General features: G+C 38.3%; 1 protein-coding gene across 2 annotated transcripts in view; it reads left to right on the top strand.

Annotated features, from left to right (window-relative positions):
* The first annotated feature begins 6,009 nt into the window (after positions 1 to 6,009).
* Positions 6,010 to 21,891, top strand: part of ror1 (receptor tyrosine kinase-like orphan receptor 1) — a 112,729-nt gene continuing 96,847 nt past the window's right edge. For both annotated transcript variants that reach the window (XM_088425616.1, XM_088425615.1), the window contains exon 1: positions 6,010 to 6,296. In XM_088425616.1, the coding sequence (XP_088281742.1) occupies positions 6,200 to 6,296 (97 nt within the window). In that variant the 5' untranslated portion in view covers positions 6,010 to 6,199. The remainder of the gene's footprint in view (positions 6,297 to 21,891) is intronic.

Raw genomic sequence — 21,891 nt, 5'->3', positions numbered from 1 at the left:
TTGTTTCAAACCATTGGGACAGCTGTGTAGGAGCGTTTCAATATTGTTCGGACTTCGGAGCCATCATGATGGTCTAGTCGTTACCAGGGCATCATGATTGCAGTGCAAAAGGCTCTAGTAGTACAATGCAAAATGTGTTCCTGTTGCGCTAATGTTGCAAATAGCCCACAGGCTGTATTTGGATTGGCTGCCATTACTTCACGTAATCACAGAAAGGATTACATTAAGATGGTCCGGCCTGCCGCTAGTACCAAATAGCCTTCGCAGGAGCTGGAATGGCACCATGTTTACAGAGGGACCTGTTCAGTTCGCCAGGGAAGAGGGCAACATGGCAGACAAAGACGGCATTCTCAAAACTACTAAAAAAGGTTCAAGAATACGAAGTACAAGTACGTTTCAAATTTCCTACTTGGTATATTATGGTCCTCTGAGCCCCTTCCTAGTATACTGTAGCTGACAGTTGTGGTGTCTGACCCTGCACCGGTAAAAAATGTATTATCATTTATAATTGGCAATAGTTTTGAATTGCACTGTTCCATACCAAAAGTTATTCCGTTTAGTAATTTGCCCTATTCTTATAAAGCCACCAACATCCTAGAATCAGACCTCAATATGAAAGTTGCTCAGGTGACAACAAATCACAGCTTACTTGTTTACTGAGTTAGGTCATGTGTAAACTGAGTTAGTTGTTACTTGAGCTCTCTGAAACTGGGATGTCATTTTCATTTGACAGCAAAAGGTAAAATGACCACCCCTTGAGATAAATAAAAACAGGATTTTTTTGCTGCTTAGTTCATTTCTCACAGACAAAAAAACAATCATAATAACTACTGTGTTGAAAAGGAGACATTGTTAAGGGGAAAAAAAATGTAGTTTGTTTCCCCCTTTAAAGACCTCTGCCCCATCTTATAATCAAAAGTAGTTTTACTTTTTTGTCTCGAACTCGGAAAGAGGTCAGAGTTTTTGATGATCAATCAAGATCATTAATAATACTACCAATAATACTACTTGTAGAACAACAAATTTGCTTGAATATGAGATTTGTTTCCCCGTACTATCTCAAAAACAACATAGTGTAATTTATTTTTGTTGTAAACATAACAGAAAAAAAAAATAAGCACAGTAATTTTTTTTTTACCTGATTGTGTGTTCCTTTACAGCTATACTTGTGAGAACCACTTTGAGTCTTCCACGGACATTTAGGCCGGCCATCACATGTTCAGACCTCTTTTTTAGGGTCAAGACTTGTTTATAGAGTATAAATTTGGATTGCATTAGGATTGAGGTTAGGGTAAGGGTTAGAGTTAGCAAATTACCGGAATTTCTGATGGTAAAGGTTAGGGTTAGGTTATAATTAGGTTATATATAGGTAAAGGTATAGGTAATTGTAGTTAAGTTATAATGTCAATGGAAGATGTGTGTGTGTGTGTGTGTGTGTGTGTGTGTGTGTTTTATTTATACAATCTTAGTTTTGTCCCTGTCTAAACCTCCATAAGTATTTGTCTAGTCTCTATAATGTTTTGGTCTTGACTACATCTTTATTGGACCCAAATGCACTGTCTCTACCATGCCTTCCTGCACTCTGGACCGACTCATCCGGAATTCTCCGAAGCTTCTTTAGTTTGGGTCTGTTGGGGGTTCGTTTCAGTACCTTGGTGAAGCCTTTCTCAAACGGGAATTGTCAGCTACTCAGGACATTATAAGCAGGTGCGTTGTCATGGAAGCAATCCAAAGTTCTGCACAAACTCCTGCCTTTTCTTGCGCACTGAATGCAGCGGTATTTCTTTTGTAGCAGTTGAAGACGATCATCTGGCCCTGTGGAAAAAACTCGGAGCGGCCGAGACGCCTCTGATTAAAAAATGCAATCAAAATCACTTTGACTTTGGACTGGATATGACTGTTTTGTTTTCTTTGGCATGGCAACGTCAGACTCTTGCACTGAAGATTCTGGCATTTGGTCTCCCGGTTGTAATTAAAGATCCATGACTCACAACAAAGACTCTCCCCAGCAAGTCTGGTCTCACTAGTCTTATCTCATTCATCACTTACTCTGCTCATTGCCTCACAGATGATGTATATATATATATATATATATATATATATATATATATATATACGTGTGTGTGTGTGTGTGTGTGTGTGTGTGTGTGTGTATTTAAATTGAAAGGGAAAACATGTATTTTAAGTTTAAAATATGCTTTGTGACACTAGACCTGGAACTTTTCTGACACATGTTGAGGGTTTTTTTTTTTTTTCTGTGTGTGTCAGTATAATTTCATTTAGTTGCAAAAGTAATGACAGAAAGGTGATTTTTCCTGGATGTGGGCCTTTTTGTGTGTGTGTGTGTTTGGGGGGGGGAGGGGGGGGGGGGGGTCTGACCTTGTGACACACCTGTGTGCCATTAAATCAGCACTGATTCCCAGATGGAGACTTCTGCCTTGTATTTACCCTTCAACCATTTTGCGAATTCACAAGTATCATGATCTGGAAGGGACCATTTTCCCCTTCTTTTTTGGTCTAGTTAGTTTAAAGTGAAATTGAATCAATTTTCTTGGCACATCTGATGATCTCTCACAATAGAGTAATGTTCTGCAGCACAGTTTACCTTGGAAACGGGGATTTGCTGTGGTTTATGCTTATGGATTGGTGTCTCGGTCTGACCAAAGTACCGTGTAAAACAAGGGTCTTCGAGTGAGGTCGGAAATGATGATGATGAGATGTCAATCAAAATAGAGGTGAAAGCCTTTTTGTCATTTTAAGAAGGGTGCCTTCAGAACTAATGCAGGTTCAAGATGAAGCATTGCATAAGTTCCCTGACTGGCTTTTGGGTTTTTGGTATAAACTCATTCCATTTTGTTGTTTAATCTGGATATGCAAACGAATCATTTTTCCTGTTTTCACTTCTTGGTGTGTCACTGCTTTCCACATTATATAGAGCAGACTGGTAAGCACATCCGCCTCACAGTTCAGAGTCCAAGTTCAATTCCAGGTTGCTCTGGCCTCCCTTTGTGGTGTTTGCATGTTCTCCCGGTGCCTGCATGTGTTCTCTCCAGGTACTCTGGCTTCCACCAGACAGCAAAAACATGCATGTCATGGTTGCTGTATTGGATATACTAACTTGTCCTTATTTGTCTCTGTGTGCCCTGTGATTGGCTAGCAACCAGTTCAATGTGTCCCCCGCCTACTGCCCATAGACAGCTGGGATAGACAGAAGAGAGTAAAGCAAATTATGAACAGATACCTTTTGATACCTTGATGTGTACTCTTGAAAACAATTTCAACTAGCATCCATGACTGAAATTTGACAGCTCTAGTTTGGGCCAAAATGGAGTCAACAGACATTAGAGGGCTGATAATTAGACTGTTGTATTTTTTTTAATTCTTCTTATTTTCTCAGAAAATTCTGATGATGTCTGATACTGATGATAAACTGGATGACCTTGCCTTGCTTTAATTTTTAATGGAAGTAGCGCCACCATTATTTATTTATTGAGTACAAATGACTAGTTCTTACAATCATTGGTCTCGATGGCTTCTCCCAGGTGCTGGTGCACTTTCTCTTTGCCTTGTGTACTAGAGGGAATGTTATCAGCTCTGTGGACTGTGTTTTGAGGGTCATTCTGTTTGTGTTCCACTGGGTGGTAAGAGGTCAGCGTTTGAAGGTTTTCTGTAAATCTTAGTATGGAAGCTAATCCGTTGTTCTCTACAATGTGGATATCATCAGTTAGAGAAGGGTACTTGTTGTCTTTGATACACTTCAAGTGTATTTTGAAATTTGCTAGGTTAATTCTAACATCCTGGCTTGTAATTTTGACCCATTTGTCACCAGCATGTCTGAAGAGTGACTTTGAGCTATTCGCATTGTGGTTTTTGAAAGAATATTAAATGGCAGGGATGGCGTCACGTGGCTTTAGTTCATAATAAAGTGGATGGGTCCTGAACTCTGGAATGTTTAACGGTACACAATACTTCTTCTTTGCTGCCCACAAGTTGGGTCTCTTTTCTGTCTCTTCACATCTTAGAATTAATCGTATGAAAAGGTGGAAAGGTTTATGGTTGCCGTTGTTGCAGCTAAACACCAAACATACACCAGGACAGGTCAATGTTCTCAAAATCTAAGGTTTGTTTTCAATCTGAGTATTTGGCTCATTTTTAGCAGATCAAAATGAGCCACAAACTTTGAAAAATTAACGGGTGGTGTTCAATGTGGATTCATGAATAGTTTGATTTGGAAGTGTAATTTGATCACGATTCTTAATCGTGATTTGATGCATCCAGGAATGTAGTGGCCATCAGAAATTTCGGCATCATGTTGAAATTTGGTTACCAGTGTGTCCCTGGTTCCACCCCTGCAAACTTGAGATTCAGTAGCAGTATAGGGTTAATTTGCCCAACCGCAGAGGCCAAAGAAACTGATGCCAAATGCTGACTTGTGTCGTTTATTGCAGTAATAAATAAATACATAAAAAAATCTAACTTTTATTTCAAGTGATAGCAATTAGGCACACCCTTATCTCAAATCGGCAGGAAACCCGGCCTGAATCAGCTCTTCTGGTTAACAACATCTCCTCAGGGATGATTCTAAAAGCCGATGGAAGGAAGGAAGTGAAGTTAGATTTTAATTAGATACACAAAAGAGACTGCTGCAGGCCTCCTCCTGGATTTGACAGGGACAGGCAACGCTAATGGTGAATCCCTACATTTTATGGACAACCTCACCACAGAGGCAGTTCAACCACACACCCCAAAATTGGAGGAACTTTTCTTCTTTTTTTTTCTGAGGAGAACACGGACAAAGGATACACAGTGTGGACAATGTCATAAGGGGTCAGTATCATTACTGGTCCCAGTTTAGTTCAGTCCAGATGACATTAAATTGGTACCAATATTTTCCTTTTATCTTCCCCATGTGTGCAGTGACATGCACTGACAAAGTATGTGCCACAGTAAAACGAAACAAGGTGTGTGCATGTGCGTGTGTGACATATTTACAAGTGTGATTGGTTAAAAACAAAAACTTGTCTTTCATTTGCCAATTTGAAGTTCATTGGGTTAAATATATTAGGAAATACCGGTAATTTAAATAGTTTAAATGTGTACATTTTCTGTGTTTTGTAACAAGATTTATAAACCCTGCTTTATTTTACTGCTTATATCATTTGAATATCTGATGTGTCAGTCTGTTGTATTGTTTTGTGCTGCACATGCAAGGATTCAGGGAGCTCCAACCTTTCCTCAACACAGATGAGTTAATCATTTAGCATTATGAGTAAAAACATACAGCCAAGACAGCAAAGGAGTGCCTTATTTGGAATTAAATTCTCAAAAAAATATCATTAAAAAAAAGTTGATATAAGACTGGCTAGCATGGGAGATCATGGGTTTGTGGAGTTTGCATTTTCTCCCCGTGCCTACAAGGGTTTTCTTCGGGCACGCCAATTTTCCCCTACATTCCAAAAACATGTGTGGTAGCTAAACTGGGCATTTCATGTGGGTGTCTCTGGTCTTTGTGTGCCCTGCGATTGGCTGGCTGGCAACCAGTTCAGAGTGTGCATCTACCAATGACCGGAGACAGCTGGGATAGGCACCGGTACCCTGCTTATCCCTTGTGGGGATAAGCAGTTAAGATGATGGATGGATGGATGGATGGATGGACCGATGGATGGATATAAATTTATAATGTTAATAATAATTGAAAATATGTGTCAGTCCAAAAAAAACATGTTCACTGGGCTTTGTTTTGGTTGATGTATCGATTTCTCAAGGTATATTATTTTCTTTGCAATCTATACACGTATTTATGGTGATTCCAAACGCAGCTAGCGTGTTTCTTGTTAATATTCTTTGCATTGAAAAATTTAGGCTTGTGGCAATTCCATTTATGGGCACTAGGTGACGGCACGCGGCTTGGGGCAAGCGTGTGTTCCAGTGAGCAGACTTGAGAGCGTGTACGAGCGATAAGTAGGCTGGATCCCGATCATTGGTACAGACGGGAAAGAAGGGAAAGTGAGTAGATCTTCGCCAAGGAGGAAAGAAGACTGCTGAGGCTCAACTCTGTCGCAGACGCTCATCCAGTCGCGTAGAGGTCACACGCTCGGGAAAGTTATTTCAAATCGCCAACATTTTTGCACTTTTCCAACGACCACTTTTGACCGGTGGATGTTTAAGGCTGGCCAAGGTGTAACGCAGAGTCGAAGGAATGTATGCAAGGCGGACCGCGGTGAGCGGGTGTCTCCGGGGATGTCCCGGCTGGATGGTCGTGTTGCTCCTCGGCTTCCTGGACATCGGCGCGTCCGGTGAGTCTACAAACTTTTTCAAGCACTTTACCTTCGACATTCACCGTTGATTCCTCATCCGCACGCGCGTTGATTCAAACATCTGTCAAATATCATTGCACTGATTTGTCTGTGATGCTTCGGTTGTGAGTTCATCTCAAAAGTCGGAAAGGCACTTTAAGTGAGCCAACACCATGCATGCCACTCTGCACGTCTTTGTTTGCCTTCCCTATTGGTTTTGCCTGCCTGGCAGTGATAATCCCATACGTGTAATTTAAACAGCGCCCCTCGCAAACAAAGCGGCCTCCCCTCTCATGTAAATGATCTTTGCCATTGAGTTGATGGGGCCCATTGTCAGTGAGCAGCATCCACACGGGGAAGGACTTGACTCCTCGGGCCCACAATGGGAGCCTCTTAGCCGGTCAGCTGGGGAGCTATTGTGCACCCAGTCACTTCAAGATACGCAGGAGGCACTTTACCTCTATCTATGGAGGCATTATCTATCTATCTATCTATCTATCTATCTATCTATCTATCTATCTATCTATCTATCTATCTATCTATCTATCTATCTATCTATCTATCTATCTATCTATCTATCTATCTATCTATCTATCTATCTATCTATCTATCTATCTATCTATCTCTCTCTCTCTCTCTCTCTTCCCTCTCAAGCACAAGTCCTGTGTACTGTGTGTGGACTGAAATTGAGATCCTATATGCACTTCATCAGGTACACACCAGTATAAGGAGCTATATTAGTTGAGGAGTGTTCAAAATTCTTTCCAGGCAGGACTTGGTGAAGTGAATATGTGCGTGCCAACCATTCAAACCGCTATTCTTTCAACAAATTATATTTTATTATTTTTCAATTTACAAATGGTTTTTACTTAAAAAAAAAGAATGAAACTCATTAAAAACATAAAAAAGTGTATATACAAAACAGCAGTTGTGAACATCACAAAATAGATTTAGTGAGATTTCACAACTTATTCTCCTCAGATGGTTAAACTATTTGTTTAGCTTGTTTGCGCTAATGTGAAAGGTGACACCAATCATACCTGTTGTAAATGGACCAGGTGGGGCTAAAAGACTGCTTTTAATGTGCAAGATGTCACTCAAGTGAGGGTCACTTAGTTTTGCCCTCGAACGGTTCTTGTTAAAGTTCATAACCATGAATGTTTTCACACTTGTGTTTTTTGAACTGAATTAGTTTATTTTTTCTTTGTAATCGTTCGAATCCCTCGGAACCTGTCATTCTCCAGCTGCCACTAAGTGTCAACGAGAGGGAGCAGTTGGTGCTGACTGCAGGTGATATGTGACCTCATCAGGGTCTACGAAAAAAAGGATGAGATTTCTTTATTTGTGGATTGTAGAAATTTGGTCATTAGTCTCTGGAGTGCTGTGAAATATGTTATATTGAGCTGCTTTAGTGAAAAGTGATTAAAAAAGTTGCAGCTTGCTTCCAAAGGTTTTAATGTGTGAATACTGTGCCGTTGTCATTTACCACTGTATTTGGCCACTGGAGGTTTAGGCTTGTGTTTAGATATTATATTATAGCAACCAAACATCCAAAATTGTCCTATTTCCTCTCTAAGATAAATGTGAGCCAGATAATTAATTTCCCTCACTAGACTGTCAGGTGCATCAGTAATAATCCCATGACTTTATTCCATTGTCAATTCTGTAGATTCGGACCCGTTTTGTTAACCCTCACCCCACTGATTACCTTCCGAGGGCCAATAAGAGTAGGCAATATGGGCCAGTAAGACTTGCTGATTATATGATTGAGACTTGTGACATTATGTGACCAGCTGCAAACTGTGAGTGTATTTACTCAATCAGATCCGGATTCTGAACAAATCCCTCACGCATTAATCTGCCTCATCACCAGCCACGCACACATGCATCTTTCAAACTCTGCACAGTGCAAGAAAGCTGCTAAATACATAATATTTCACACTACATGATATTTTGCATTATCATCCTTCTATGTATACGTTTCTTCCACTCCATCTACTCCATAATATGCTTAGAATGGAAGTCTATTCATTTATTAGTGGCTCATTATTATTGCCCTTATTGCTCTAATACTGTTTTTTTTTGTTCTTTTTTTTTTATTTGTTTTATGGACTATTATTTGCTTGATTATGGAATAGTCTGCTTGAGGAAGTGAGCAGAATAAGAATTTCCTTGTGTGGTATTACTATGCATATGGCAATAAAACTCTTGAATGGTGAATGCCTGCAGTCCATCTCTTTCTAACTTTGAGTTGCAAGTTAAAGTAAACAAAATCCAGCAGTAAGAAGAATCAGTAAACACAACATTAATAAAGAACCGAACCGAAATGTGCAGCTTAACTTGTAGCCAATGGCCAGCTAATGTTTTACTAAACAAATCAAGAATATGTATAAAATGTTAAAAAAAAAAGTTTTTTTTTTTTTTTACTTCACGAACCAAATCAACAATCAATTAAAAACAAGTAATCAAGAGCATTGTAATTAACATGTTCATAGAAAAAAAAAAAGCAGCATGATAGATGCTGTAACAGTCATGTGATGCGATGACTGTGGTAATTGCTCAAGAATATGTTTGTAGTGTGGAAATAAGTCAGGACACATGATGAGAAAGAAATGCATGCTGCTGAAATAAAAGTCACAAGTATTTTACTTCATGGAATAATAGCCACTAGTCTAATCAGTATCTGTAACTCATTCATAGATTTTCTCTCACATTTAAATACTTTTAACAGGATCTAAAACTTTGTGCTGCTTCTCAGATTTGAATATTATTACAAATTACAACCTGATTGCAAGCCAATTAGCCTTGTGAATGGCAAACATACTTTGGATTGCCACTAAATTTGACATACACAACGCATATATGCTTCTTTGTTTTGCATTTATTTTTAAAAGGCCAGTCTTGAAATAAAAAACAGTGTGACATTTTAATGATGATTGTTCCATCCCTCAGCAGAATTGGTGGGAAAATAGTTGACAAACAAATGCTAATGAAAACATAACTTCTTTGATGGGAATAATAAAAGCAGCAGTATTTTATTGCCAGTTATTAAAGCCATGTGTTTTCAGAAAAAAAAGGAGTGAGTGCAACGTAGTCTTCTGTTCAGTGCATGTTGAGTTGTGGTCAAAACAAGATATTAGATGCTGACTTTGGGAGCCGGATCAGTAGATTAATAAATTGCTAATGCTGTGTATTTTTTTTTTTAAGTAGTCTGAGTTCTGTAATCAGAAACGCCATTCAGTTGAGTTGGCTACTCCAGCTGGCATCGCATATTAACCAAATATTTTCATCCTGTTGGAAAATGCAAGCGCTTCATGAAATATTGGAATCAGTGATTTAGCCTACTGATAATTGTTTTCACAGTTCAGGGACCAGAGTTCAAATCCACCTCGCTACGGCCTTCCTGTGTGGAGTTTGCATGTTCTCCCCGAGCCCGCGTGGGTCCTCTCTGTTTGTTACCCCCACACTCCAAAAACATGCATGGCAGGCGTATTGGACAAACTAAATTGTCCTTATGTGTGATTGGGTGCGTGAATGGTTGTTCGTTTCCGTGTGCCCTGTAGTTGACTGACACCCAGTTCATATTATGTCCCCCGCCTACTGCCCGAAGCCAGCTGGGAGAGGCACCAGCAAGCCCGCGACCCTTGCGAGGATAAGCGGCTCTAGAAAACGGATGCATTTTTATGAATATGTTCCACTAACTTACACTTACTGTATTTGCATCATCACCACTGACTAGCCTACACAAAGCTGGAAACATTCCATGTGATTATAAAAGATTAAAACAAGATTTTCATACAATTAAAGAGTTTAGTTTGTTCTAAAACCTTAATATTGTAGCGGAGCAATCAGATTTCTAAAAAGCTGCACAAATATTCTATAGAAATGTGTCCACCGTATGGCGCCGTTTGAAAATGCTCACTGGTTCCATCAATCAAGCCTTGCCCTTAAGCTGCAAAGTAATAATCTGTGACAAGCCTATAAAAATAAATTGACGACAATGTTTTGCGACTGCATAAACTGTGTATGTGTTCCTGACGCGGGGCATTCATCTGAGAAGGTAAAAGGTCCTTTACAGAACACAGGCCCCCATGTGAAATCTGTTTACAATTGCATTTAGCTATTTAATAACACTCAGGAAGCCTATAGATCATGTTGGGCCCGGCTGTCACGCCACAGTCTGCAACAGAGCGCCATGTTGACACTAAAGGCACTTCTCAACTGGGAGGGGGGTGGGGGGTGGGGGGGGGGGCATTAATGTATCAGGGCTTGTCCTGCTCTGTGTCATCTGACGTTTTGACAGACGTTATGGAAGCAGTTTACAAGCAGGTTCAAAATGAGGTGTTACAGTGTTAACTGTGTCATCCTCCTGTTCATCAGCTGCTGAGAATCTTTGTCGCATTTGTGCAAAACTTGTGCCAGGGACTGTCAATTTAGTTAGGGCCTCGGCCAAAAATTAAAAATTAGGGTAAAAACACACACTTCAGTAGTTGTAAAGTAACCTCCACATTGACATTTGTTTATCTTAATGGTAAGACTACCACCCACTCACACTGATATTCCAGTCTTTTTACAGCTAGCTAGCTAGCAGTGAGTTTCTACTCCTAAATAAAAATGTAATTCTTTTTCTCGCTCAGCCGAGCGTCGCTTCATTTGTTAAATATCAAATTTGGTAAATTTATTTGCTCTTTTTAGTGCTGTTCTTTAAGCACTTTGGAACTACTACTGCGAAACGAGTTCCCCTTTCCAGAAATTCATGTTCGTCATTTTATCAAGTTCTCAATGGGTTCCCCTAGACCAGGACAATAACAATATGAGCTTTTAGACCAGTGGTTCTCACATGGGTGAACGTAGGTTAAGAAAATATATTTTAAAATGAGCATTCACGCAAAAATCTTTGAAAAATAATTATTACAGTATTTTCTGGAATTAAATAATTAATTTCTTCATCAAAGGAATTTCATATTCAGGAGGTGATTGAACGTTTTCATTATAAAAATTGAGACTTCCCAATTAAAAAAAAACTGGTCATCCCAACATGTTTTATGTCATTTCGCATCAGCTGTCAATCATTTGAAAACTTTATTTCAAATTAAGTTCATCCGTCTCTTCTTCAGAACAAAACTGTTGATGATCCCAAAGGAGGACATTTTATGTTATTTATTTTTATGGGCACACATCTTTATCTGCAATTAACTTAATTATTTCACTCTGTTTTTAGTTTAATCAATTTTTTTAATTTCCAGAACGCTTGAGAGAACACTATAGGAAAGGATTTCGAAGGTTTAAAAAAAAAAAAAAGAAATCAGACAATAATTGACACATCACCCTTTCAAGTTTTATTTTTATTTATTTATTTTTTTAACCGTAAATGCTTGGCATTGGTCAGGGATTACTTGACTGAAATTTATTTTCACACACACATACACAAACACACAAAAGTTTGAGAACCACAATTGTCAAAAATATAAAATGCTACAATTTTCAAAATTTTACTCAAGAATTAAACCCAGTTCACCCAAACTGTTTGATTTAGTCCAGTAATTATCATAAAACATCTTTGGTTTCAACCTCTGAAAGTGACCATGGTGGGTACAATTTAATTTAAAAGTTTTACGACCGAAATTTAAAGAGCTGAAGGTGGAAATGATAAATTAGATAAGCAGGTGCATATAAACGACCATCATCATTCTCAAGCAGTTTTTTTTTTTTTTAAACCAAGAAAACTTTCTTTTTTTTTGTATTTGATACGTACAAATACTGTAAATGGCATGCAGTAATGTAAGTGTGTAAAATACAGTGCATGTATGTGAGCAGAATATAAGCATGGCAGTTTCTCCAAACAGAAGTGAAATGTATGCACGGTGAACGTGAATATTAAGACAAAGTATCTCGCAGCCCTTGTCCTTCATTACCAGGAGCATGCGTCTGCTAAATGTCAATGTGGCTCACTGCTAAAATATGATGAACTTTTGAGAGGATATTATGTGCTAGTGTTTGCTTTAACGCTCTTAAAAAATATGCAGAACATTTCTTTCTGAATGTATCACATAGCCCGTGTTTAATGTTTCTATCTCCCCTGTGTAGTGAGGAATTCACTTATTATGGAGTTTTCTTACGATGTGTGATCATAGTAAAGGGGAGTCCACATGTCTTTTCCACCAAATTATTGGCTGGAATGTCCTAACAATATGCTTGGTTGGTCGAGGAATCTTGTAGGAGACAGATTTAGGGTTTTCTTCTATATTGATCTTTGCACTGCCAAGCCAGGGATTTATGTGACTACGAAGAACTCGACTTTGAGTAATATTGGCAGAAAACTGCTCTGACTCCCTTAAATTGGATTGTGTGGAGCAAGTTTATTTTTTAGTGGTCATCATGCTTTGGCAAAGCGGGCCTTCTATCACGGGATAAACACACTTCCCTCTGATCTTCACGAGAGACGTTTGATAAAGTTTCTACCACTATAAACTGTAGCCAAGCGTAAAAACCTTTTCCTGCAATTTACTGTCTACTTTGGAGGTCAGTCTGTTAGGAGGGGGCAAAAAAAGTCATGGCTTAGCTCAAAGCTTTAATTTTAAAGTCACAATATGTAGTTTTTTAACCTTAAAAAAACAACCTCGAAATTCTGTGAGTAGTTTCTCTGTCATTGCCATGGCAGCCTATGCATCACTTACGTTCTTGTAGTAAGGGACCTGCCAGAACATCGCTCATATTTGCCATGCACAATTCGATGGATAAGGGCTGATTTAGCCACCTCATTATGATTCATGTGAGCCAGTTAGACCTTTGATTGTCAATCATCAACTCAAAGCATGATGTTAATTCTCATTTTTGCTATTGCTTTTGCTGCCAAGTGAATTGTTGAACAGTATGCTTGTGATGGAAAGATCGGACTTTCAGGGTCGTACGTCTGGTTTGTATGTCTGCCTCGCAGTTGAGCAGCCCCGGTTCAAATTTCTGCCTCATTCCTTCCTTTGTGGAGCTTGTGAGAGCTCCGGGTACTCCGTCTCTCGCAACATTCCAAAAACATCCATCATTGGTCTTTTTGAAAATTCCTATTGATTATTCCATTGAAAAATTGCATAATTGACACCTCCCTTTGCCTTTGCCCATGTTAAGCGGTTAGCGATCACGATTAGCATTATCACGCTAGTGAATGCATTTATGGTCAACAAAAGCTAAGTAGTTGTTAGTTTATGCATACATATGTACGTTACACATCTAATAGTGTCTTTAAATTCACTTGCAGATGAGTATTCAACAATATTTCATGTGTAAACTTGCAAGTGGAGCTACCTACTGTTGTTGTTTTCTTCTTTTCTCATTTTCTTCTTCTATTTATACTTTTTCTATAAAAGTCCACTAACTACTAAATCAAAGACCATCAGCCATTTGGCCCCTTGGGGATGCACCAAGACAACAAATAGAGTCGGTCTTTTAAAATGATTCTTTTTTTGTACTGCTGCTGTGGTAGGCCAAGGTCCAAGACAAAGGTGAACGTTCATTTAATTTTGTCAGTTTTTTTTTAACTTGGATATGATCACAAACCTCCAACATCTTCAGTTTTTGGGGGAGACTGTCTCCCTTCACGCCATTGCAACCAAGTATATGTCTGCAAGAAAGTTCTGTGTAAAAAATAGTGACGCAAACAGGGTTTCGGCGGAGCTTGATGGGAAATAGTTTTAGTCAGCCGAGTTTTCAATTTGACTTACCCAACATGGTTGACTTTTTTTTTTCTTTATTTTGCTTATGTGCCCTGCAAATGGCTCATAACCTGCCCATGTTGTACCCCAATGTCTAACCCGGACATACAGTAGTACTACAGTGTATTTTCTTGCTTTCAGCGGCACCTATTTTTCCTAAACACTTATCTTTTGCTCTTTGCATCAAGAACACACTTGTCGTCTAATGTTCTTTTCTGTATTTTATCGACATCATACAATGCTCTCTCTGCAAATAGGGCAATCTGCTTGCACAAAGTGTCCTGATGACACTTTAATGAGTCTAATGGAATAAGACACACATCCAGGTATTGCATTTCCATTGCCAGTGTGTGCTTGGCATAGTTTAACATGGAGGTCTACAGGGGATAGTACTGCCTTAAAGAGCTCCTTGAGGCCGTGCTTCATTGCAGTTTGATCAAATTACACCTTTGTTAGTATTTGCCATTCCTTACTGTGTCTCAGCTTATAATGGGTGTAGATCCGGCCCAAATTCATTTAATAGTGGGTGGGATTAAACAAAAAAACTTAATAAATCCCCTGTACTTGTCAGAGTAAATCTTTAGAACCCTGTTTGTGTTGAATTAAAAAACTCAAACTGAAAACTGTGAGGCTGTGTTTCCTCCAGCTTCAATTAAGTCTTTGAATAACACCACACCAGTTTTTATAGGCATCTTTCACAAAAATATTTCTGTTAAAATGGCAATAAGAGCTTGGCTGAATTCCATTGTAAATATTTATCATTGTAACTATGTTTTCAAGCCTACAGCTGAACCACTTGGATTTGGTCCCGTGCAGGGATCTTATTGGTTCAGTATAAAGCCCCGTTCCAACCCCATACCTGTACACGTTAGTCCTTTTTTGTATCCAATATGTAATAATCTTACCATGCTTACTTTTCAATTTTCATCTTACACTATATTCTCTATATTCTCTATAGCTGAATGGAGATTGCACTTGTTTTGGTTTTTGGAGAATTGATTCAGCTGCTGCTGAAAAAGCTCAATGTATTGTATTATTGAAGACTAATTTTACACAGATTCAATATAATACCATAGATTAATACGGATAATTTTGGTTACAACGAGTTAGTTATAGCCGGTTATCAGCCGAGCCGATTATTGGCCCCATTACTTGGCATTTTGAAAACCTTTCATCAATTTCTCAAATCTGACAGCCAATAATAAATCAGTTTAAAACGGTGTTAAATTCAGGAGTTATTTCAAATTTCAGTTAACTTTCATAAATTCTGCTGACTCTGGGAATAGTCGGCATGATTTTTTGTTTGAAATTAGTTTTAAAACAAAGATAAGTGAAATTTTGTCATTTTGGAGAACTTGATTTCCTATAGTAAGCTTTCATTTAACTTTTTAAGACATACTTGATGGCCCTTCTCCACTCTCTGAACATTTTGTTCGAATTTTACAACAGACATGTATGTGTCTAAAATTTTTTAAAGAAAACCTCAACTTTATGCAAATCTGAAATTTTGGTCAGTAAACATTTGCTTAAAGGCATTTAAAAAGGATTAGAGAAGTAGTTTGTATTTGTTTTGTTTTATTTTGATTGCAATATTTTTACTTTCTCTGAAAATGAAGATTGCTCCAAATATTGATTATTGGCCTCAGTGACTACTAAGAATTGGCCTTGGTATCGACCCGTGAAAAAAAGCATATCATTCAATCTAATTTTTGTGAATTTTCAAGACCCAAAAGCTGTTGTTCAGTGATTATATTTACACCATGGTTACTCTATGAAAGAATCGTCTAAAGTTTAAGAAATAGTTTGATTCTGCATTTTTTTTTCATTTTTTTTATAGAAGGTGGTCTCACAAGCTGTGCTGATCTCATTCTCTAAAATGGAGCATCAGTGCCATCTACTGGTGATTGTGCATCAGTAAAGTTTTTTCCAACTTTAAAATTTTCTGGATAGTAAAAACGGCTCCCCCGCCCATCCCCGTTGAAAAACGTAATTGACACGTGCAGAGTATTTTGAGGAAACAGTACATTTGCACCAGTAAACAAACTGTAAACTAAATGCTTTACATTGTAGCACAATGACATGTTCTTCAGTTTTGGACAGTGAAAATGTACCATAAAATATACTATTTTTGAGTGGTGTACTTCATTTTAAAGATACTGTCGATTAATTTTTAATCCTTAAATCGTTCCTACCACCTGAGCTTTTCTGGCCACATTGTTTTGTTAGTGAAAAAAAAAGGAAAATTCCATCCTGGGACAACATTATACTAGTTCCTTGATGGGTCTTGGGTCTCTTCAAATCTATTTTAGGATCATAAAGTTAACCCACATTTTGATTTGGGTCCAAAACTGTGAGCAGGAGTTTGCAGATTATGCCATGTTGAACTCCCAGAATTTCCCATCAAAGTTTCCTTCAGATTTGCAAGACAGCTTCTCGAGGACTCACAGAATCCCTGCAGGCCCCTAAAATGTTGTTCGGCTGCTTCTCTCAATTATTTTTTTTAAAAGCATCTCCTATGCAACGTGCAGGTTTATGAAGAGTAGCAGGAGTTTGCAGATTATGCCATGTTGAACTCCCAGAATTTCCCATCAAAGTTTCCTTCAGATTTGCAAGACAGCTTCTCGAGGACTCACAGAATCCCTGCAGGCCCCTAAAATGTTGTTCGGCTGCTTCTCTCAATTATTTTTTTTAAAAGCATCTCCTATGCAACGTGCAGGTTTATGAAGAGTAACAGAAGTTTAAGAAATCTTGTATGGAGACGATCTGAATTTGTTTAGTACTGTAGATTTTTGTCAGCTAATTGAGGTAGTCAAGTATGAAACTATAGAGAAAAAGAGTAAGTCTGTACTGCACATTTGGTTGTTTTAGGAGTCCGTTTGCTTTGCCCAGGTCAGCCACACTTGTAGTTTTGTAATTAACCTGGGCGAGAAATGTTGTCAGCTGAAATAACCCCGAACCAGCAAATTCTACATACTGTATATCCTTTGAAATCCCAAAAGTCACTCCCTGCTGAATTACTCCCTCTTTAAGATGAAAAATAATCTGAAGAGGGGTGCTGAGGGGAAAATTTACTTAAATCACTCTCTCTGTTTTTATATACAGTATATCCTCTCTGAACGGTTATTTAACATCCCAGTAGAGGTTGATTAAAACTGACAGTGACTTGGACCCAACCTGAGTTTACATTTGCTTACTGATGCGGTTGTGTTCCACATGCCAACAGGCCTCTTTCACCTCACTCACTCTTGTTATCCTGTCGCACTGCGTATTTGACTCGGTCTGTCAAGGATAGGAACCCCCAAAGGTTGGGGGGGGCAACTATTTCAAAGGCATTGGTTTCAACAAGTCAGGAAATCAAACTCCTTTGCCCTGCAACTCACAGCAGGAGAATGTAATCAGTTGAGGGAAAAAGGAAGACATTCGCAGCTGTGGAGAAGGAGAGAATTGAATGATCTGTCTAAGGACGTAGACAGGCCTGAGTCAACCAAAAGAATCAGAAAAGTCACTGGATGAACAGTAAGCTGAATCTACGCTAAGCTAGTGATGATATACAGTGTCAAAACATAAACATCAGACTTCCTGAAACACAGTAAAGTTCAAAGAAAAAGGCACAAAGCACCTCTGTAATTGAATCATTTTATCGACGTAGATTGTGTTTTCACTCTCTATTAATGGCGTGTATTGGAGGTGCATTTTCTCTTTGCCAACTCTTGACCTTTACACGTTTATTAGAAGTCAATAATCTTCTCCTCAGAGGTTAGTGTGTAAGAGGCTTAGGTCCGCGTGATCCCACAGGTTGTTTGCTTAACCTCTGCATGGTTGCTTGAGTGGTACTAAGCTTTGCCCACAAGAGCTCATTACTTTGCAGTGAAACATGAATTTACGGGCACTTGAGTACGAAGAAACATACTTATAAGTTATATGAAGCTGTTGCTATAATAAATGGTATCAGAAGATTGAAATGTCTTACACAGAGGAATTAATTTTTAAAGTTTAATTTAGCATTTATCGGACCGATAGCTCTCACATCTCTTCCATTTTCATGTCTGCCTTCTGCTCCTGGCTTTGCCCTTCCACCCACAACAGGAGCCTATCAGGTTATGGCAAGCAAAATCGCACACAATCAGTGTTCACTTCAGGGTGTGAATGACCTTTGTTTTCCATGCCAGATGCATAAAAACAGAACTGCGTACAGAAAACAGAAAGTCAGAGAAAAATCAAATTGATGTAATTTATAAAAAGACCTGACTGCAATTAAGTGATCGCAATTAATCTGCTAATCCGACCCCAAATTTTAAAAAATGCTAAACTTTTTGTACAGTGAAAAGATTACATGTATATCAATTGTACTTATGATGATTACAACTGATTGTAAATAATACATATACTGGACTAAAAAAAATAAGTCTGTAACATTGTTCACAGTTTGAACATTTAATTCGGTAATTCTTTCAAGTACCCTTCATATGGAGGCTGCTTACCATGAGGGTCTTAGAGCCACGTCGCAGCTTGAGAGCCACTGAATACTATCTCAAAGGCAGAGTTGCCAAGGAAATGTTTTTTTTCTTTATTTCCGAAGTACAGTATTGTTTAAAAATATGATTTCTTATGAATATTATGAGCTTGAAATGTTCCAAAACTCATCGCCCCGGGGGAAACATGCTGCTGTCTGTTCAGTATAGATAACAATCTGCATGGTAAAACTTACTCCATAAATGTGGATCCTTTTCACTTGGGATATGACATGAACGTATTCAAGTGATTACTATGCTCATTGATAACAAAGCTGGAAGAAAAACAAGAAATCGGAAGGCCTAGACATTATCCCCCCTGTTTTGGATTCTCGTTAGGTGGTGGTTGCCAGCCAGCATGTTTGCCCCCAATCTGCGCTTGCACATTAAATAAAGCAGATCAAGTGCGATTGCTGGTATGCGTTGCAAATGTGCACTCGCCGAGTCCCAGTGTAGGTGGTCTTGGAAAGCCACCAAGATGACTGGGCTGTTCTGTAATGTGAAAGTAATTAGCAGGCAGCAGTCTTACACACGGCCGATATGTGCGGAATGACAACGGGCTATGTAGGTCAGCCGTGAGTTTTGGGTACAGGCTGGTGTCATTGCTTTTGTTCAAGCCTGTAGGCGTCTTGCATAATGTCCAAGGGCGCCCGCATATGCGTACCACGCGAGGTAGAAAGGGACCACAACCCAAAGGTATTAGTTACAAATTCTTGCTCGGGGTTAAAGTTGAATGTTAAATGAAAATGGGTTTAGATGGAGTTTAAATCCAGATTTATTCGGTTCCCTGCCAGCGTCTTTGATGTCTTCACCCTCCGTCTCCTTCATCTGACATTCCCTTCCCGATAGAGATCTGCCTCAGACTTATGCTGGAATGTAGTAAATTGGTGCCACACACATATGAACATGAGGTTACATCAAAAGGTGGACAGTAATGAGCTACAAGTAACTTTGGTAGAAATTTCACTGATTTGTTTTGATGCAACATACTTTTTACTTTGGAGTATTCTTTGAACAGGAAATACTATTTGTTTTTGATTTACTTTTGTACGACATTCTGCTAGTTACTTGTATTGTTTATCTACAGGTATTTATTGTTGCTTACGGGATCTAGTTTGTTTGTCAGTGACCTTAACTCTGTATTTACTTTACATATAAGCTTCAGGGCACTTGAGACTGTAGCTAAGGATAGATGGCATAGAAAATGGATGCATGGGTATACTACAATAAAAAAAAAATAATTAAAAAAAAAACGCTATTCCTTGCATTATCATCTGTGTGCCTCCAACAGGATGGAATGATCAGCTGACAGCTATGGATGAATATCTTGTGAGAATAAGCATGTTTACAATTGCTGATTAATTTTAAGTTGTAATAAGAATGTTCACCACTAGATGGAACCACTGGAGTGTCTCCAATGCAAAAACTGTACTTAATGACAGAAGAGCGAGCAGATGTGTGTGCGTGTGTGTGTGTGTGTGTGTGTGTGTGTGTGTGTGTGTGTGTGTGTGTGTGCGCGTGTGTGTGTGCGTGTGTACTTTATTTTCCGGACTATAAACCGCAGGGGTATATAAGCCGCAGCAGCAAAAATTGAGCAATAAAACATATTTTGCCATGGATAAACCACACTGGACTATAAGCCGCAGGTCATAACATCAGATATTTATGCAAAAAGGTGGTAAATGAAGGTTTTTTGAGATATATTTTTTCATTTTTCTACCAACTGCAACATCCTGTCTATAACAGACTGAAAATGCCTGTATGTTTAGTCCCAACATTATTTTTTATAGAAAATGAGTGGATCAATATTACCTACATATCACCAACAGAAAACTGCAGTTAAATAAGTTAAATAGCAGTTCAAACTTGAAATCAACACTTTGAAAGCATTGTGTCTCCCATTGTTTAATTGATAAATTAATTTAGTGAACATTGCACACACTGCACATAAATAATATTTACAGTCATATTATAAATACAATCCTATATACTGTATACGTAAATCAAATTTAGACGTCACAGACTTTTATACATTATTAATGATCAATGATTAATAGTACACGAATAATCAAAACATTTCAAGTTTTTCACATATTGAAAAAAATTCAGCTAATTTTTATACTTTACACTACACACTCATCTACCGCCCCACGGCTGTTTGTTTGCCAACACTGGCGGCAATCCACCTGCTGAGGTTCAATATAATCATAATAGTCATAAAATTATACTGAATAATACAGTATTTGTTTTGTGGGCCTTTTGTACTGTTTCATGGAAGTAAACAAGGTTTCTTAAGGTTATTTATAGGAGCTGAATTTCGCTGTACTGTACAAAAAAAAAAGTTTTAAAGTGATATTATTGGGTAATATCTGGAATTGCTTATTCCTTTTTTATATTTGTGTACGACATTCATGAGCTATATAAAAAAAATAATTAAATTAGATTCAAGAGATTTAATTTTGCATAGTAACACTACACAATAAAATTCTTATTTTATTCACTTCCCGGAGCAGATTTGCATTCCATACAATAGAGAAAACAATAAAGTAGAACATATTCTGAACATATTATGGAGCAGACGGAGTGGAAGATACTATATATATATATATATATATGTATGAGGATGACACTGCAAAATATTATGTAGTTGCAAAATTATTATTATTATCAACACATACTTAAGTGAAATAATTATTTGGAGTCCTATTTAGTTTTACTGGAATCAAATTATCTTGATGTTACAATATTCTTATTTAAGTACAACTCTTGGCTACTCTAGCCACCTCTGGGTTAGATTAGGTTCCTTTTGTAAAGTGAGGATGTGTGTGTGTGTTTACAGTGTGCGAGTAAGGTGCGTGGCCCGTGTCACATCTGGCAGCCTGTGGTTTCTTTCATGACCTGCTAAATGAGGGGAAAAATATTCCCAGCTGCCCTCAGGAAAACTCACCTGGTGCAAGGCTTGCTGCAGTTCCCGAACTCACACTCTCGTTTTTCAACTAATGTCCATTGTTTTTCTCACAAAATAAGTGCACACATCCTGAAATATTCTTTAATAAAGCTTCTATCTCACTGAGGGGCGAATGTTGGAGAGAGTCGGCGGCGGGATCGTCTCTTTTGCTATTGTCAGCTTTTGCTCTTAAGACATGATCAAAATGTACCTGCGAAAGGAAAAACAGTTGTTTCAGACTGTTTCAGAAAAATTAAGACTGTTAAGAAATGTCATTAGGCTGCAAACACACTGCAGGGTATGATACTCAGTTGCGTTTTTTTTTAAAAATTTCATATATTCCCTCACAGTACGAAAACAAACGTGACTTCTAATGGGAACAGATTGCCTATTTGGAATGACACACAAGTTAACAAAACTTAGCAGTCATG

The sequence above is a fragment of the Hippichthys cyanospilos genome, chromosome 10 (genome assembly GCF_059441005.1).
Source record: "Hippichthys cyanospilos isolate Australia breed blue-spotted pipefish chromosome 10, RoL_Hcya_1.0, whole genome shotgun sequence".
Lineage (NCBI taxonomy): Eukaryota > Metazoa > Chordata > Actinopteri > Syngnathiformes > Syngnathidae > Hippichthys > Hippichthys cyanospilos.
This window is presented reverse-complemented; position numbering and strand designations above follow the sequence as displayed.